This window comes from Volvox carteri (assembly GCF_000143455.1).
Source record: "Volvox carteri f. nagariensis unplaced genomic scaffold VOLCAscaffold_77, whole genome shotgun sequence".
NCBI classification, from domain to species: domain Eukaryota; kingdom Viridiplantae; phylum Chlorophyta; class Chlorophyceae; order Chlamydomonadales; family Volvocaceae; genus Volvox; species Volvox carteri.
This window is the reverse complement of record NW_003307620.1, coordinates 512,853-515,698: the sequence shown is the minus strand read 5'-3', so window position 1 is coordinate 515,698 and position 2,846 is coordinate 512,853. Positions and strand designations below refer to the sequence as shown.

Here is a 2,846-nt window from a genome sequence, read left to right as displayed (position 1 = left end):
ACCACACGACCACCGGGATCTTGTCGGGTCGGGTCGGGTCAGAGGTGCGTCACGTCCTGGGGTTGGGCCCCTCCCCACACCAACCGCTGAAACCCCAACCATAACCGCCTAACCACCACCACTACAACCATTATAACCGCCGCCGCCCCACCCGCACCCCGCAGGCCATAGCTGCGCTGTGGACCCTCCTCACCGCCGGCATCAGGGGCCCCGGCGCCCCCACCTGCAGCCGGCCGCTGGTGCTGTGCCCGGCATCGCTGGTGGCCAACTGGGGCGCCGAGCTGAGTCGGTGGCTGGAGGGGCGGGTGGCGCCGGTAGTGGTGGACGATACAAGGGGGGAAAAGGTGATGCACCTGCCGTACGGCAGTGTAATAATGCACCCGTACGGTACGGTAAATGTACCGTGCCAAGTGTTGCCGTGTCGCCTAGTTTTTGACTATGTGTCGTATGGTGTATCGTATTGTCGTATCGCGTACGGCACACGTATTATATGAGTCACAAAGTTATAATTAAGATTAGTGTTTGGGGTTCGTTGCTGGAAACTGGTGGGTTTTGAGGTTTTGCAGTGTTCCGGTATTTCCAGAGCTGCTCCTGCACCTGCCCTGCTCCTGCTAAGGCCCCCAACCTGCCCTAACAGGTGAAGGAGGTCCTCGCCACCTTCGGTAGCCGCGTCGTCAGGTCGGGGGGTAGGGGAGGTGGGGGTGTTCATCGGGCCCAGCAGTACCAGGTGCTGGTGATGGGCTACACCACTTTCCGTATGCACAGGGAGGCGGTGGTACGGAAGGGTGTGGACATTGTCATATGCGACGAGGTGGGTGCGGGTGGGGGTGGGGGGGAAGGGTGGGGGGTTGGGGGGCTGGGAAGGCGAGGGAGAGGGGGGGAGGGGTTCCCACTGGGTTGTGGAGTGGGGGAGGGACGGGGGCCAGTTCAGGTTACGACAGGGGGCCCGGGGGCCGGGACAATCCCCCGGGTTGTGGGTTCCACGGGTGTCTGGTTCCATGTAGTGTTATGGCGCTGCACTTATGTGCTGCTACTGCCAGTGCCACTACCACTGCCACTGCCACTGCTGCAACTGCTACTGCCGTGACTGTTTAATGAAGCAGTTATCTTTCGCCGTGGCGGGTATTTTCATTTCATTTCCCCCTCCCCGCCATCCCCCGGGGGCCCAAACCCGTCCGCCCCCCTCCGGCCGCTGCATGTGATTCCAAACCCCACCACTGACCCCCCCAGGCCCACACGCTTAAGAATGGAGAGAGCCAGCTCACCAAGGTGGGCCGGTGGGGGCGGAGGGGGGCGGAGAGAGGGGAGGGGGGTCCTGTCCTGTCCTGTCCTGTTCAGGGGTGCACGGCCCATCCCCCCGGACCCCGACGGCCAAATCCTGACAGATCCCCCGAGCCCCCCCTCCCCCTCTCGGTCCTTCCGCCAGCAGTCTGTAACCCCTCCTCCCGCCACCCCCACCCATTAATGGGCGCTCTAACTCGGCTTCCCTACCTCCCTAACCCCCACCCCCGCCCCCCCTTCCCTGGGTGGGCAGCTTCACTCCTTCTGCTTCGTCTTTCCCCCCCTCTTTCCCCCCCCCGGACGCCTCCTCAGCTCAAATCTGGTTCCGTGTCTGCATATGTCCCCTGGGGATATCTCCTCCCGTACATATGCCGTTCCCCCCCCCCCACCCCGTCAGGCGGTTGCCGGTCTCCCCGCGCGCATGCGGCTGCTGCTGTCGGGAACTCCCATTCAGAATGATCTGGCAAGTGCGGCAGGTTGGAGAGAGGGGGGAAGAAGGGGGAGCAGTGTAGAGGGGTACGGTACGGCGACAGTACGGTATGAGGGGGTGATGGTCAGTCCTTATCTAGATCAACTTTGAGGCCTGCCTTGCCGTACGGGGGAAAGTACGGAGGTTGGGGGGTTTGTATCGTAAATACCCCCTTAGTTAACTATTTATTGTGCAGCACTCCCACGACAGCGCCGGGTCATCACCCAACACTTCCAACCCCCAACCGCCAACCGACCAACCGCCACATGGGGGGATCAGCTCCGTTTTTCCCTTTCTTTAAACCAAGCAACAAAGCTAGCGCTCTCGTTCTGTTCCTTTCCCTTCCTGCGAGTTTTCCCAACAAGTACGGAATTTCGGTTTCGGGAAATTGCAGTAATGTGTTTTTTCAGTCAGTCAGTGAAGTCGGTGAACCTAACACGTCGCCTGGGAGAGGCCCCAACAGAGCCGCCCCCCCCCCTACAGGGCCAACCCAACTGAAAACAAAACCCTGCACCCACCTGCAGACCGAGTTCTACACGCTGTTCAATGTTGCCGTACCGGGGCTGCTCGGGGAGCCCTCCGCCTTCCGACGCACCTTCGAGCACCCCATCCTGCGGGGGCAGGACGCGGACGCCAGTGACGCCGAGGTGGCGGTGGGGGCGGAGAGGTCGGCGCAGCTACTGCAGCTGTGCGGCCGCTTCATGCTGCGCCGTACATGCGGCCTGATGAAGAAGTACCTGCCGCCCAAGGTGGAGCAGGTGGGGGGGCCAAGGAGGGGGAAGGGGAGGGGGAGGGGGGTCCCTTAAGGGGATACGGCGACTGGACGGATGGATGCGTGTGTGTATGCGTGTGTGTATGTGTGTATGTATGTATGTTCCCTTAGTCTAGTTTTGAAAGGGATCCTTTGTTTGCATCGTTAGCGGTAGTGGTGGTGGTGGTGGTGGGACGATGACGATGAGGGTGGCGGTAGTGTGTCGAGGATATAGGTGGGGCCTGGGGTCCCGGGTTATGTAGGGGGGGTCGGGGGGGGGGATGGTTGTGGTGGGTGGTGAAGGGCGCGGGGTACGGGGAGTGCAGTGCAGTGGGGTGGTGGTGG

At 61.9% G+C, this 2,846-nt stretch overlaps 1 protein-coding gene across 1 annotated transcript in view; it reads left to right on the top strand.

Moving 5' to 3' along the window:
- VOLCADRAFT_107785 (uncharacterized protein) overlaps positions 1 to 2,846 on the top strand; it is a gene marked incomplete at its 5' end in the record, with an annotated part of 11,824 nt that overhangs the window by 229 nt on the left and 8,749 nt on the right. Inside the window, 5 exons of the mRNA XM_002957671.1 lie at positions 165 to 344; positions 638 to 811; positions 1,231 to 1,269; positions 1,679 to 1,834; positions 2,275 to 2,508. Coding sequence (XP_002957717.1) covers positions 165 to 344; positions 638 to 811; positions 1,231 to 1,269; positions 1,679 to 1,834; positions 2,275 to 2,508 — 783 coding nt within the window. The remainder of the gene's footprint in view (positions 1 to 164; positions 345 to 637; positions 812 to 1,230; positions 1,270 to 1,678; positions 1,835 to 2,274; positions 2,509 to 2,846) is intronic.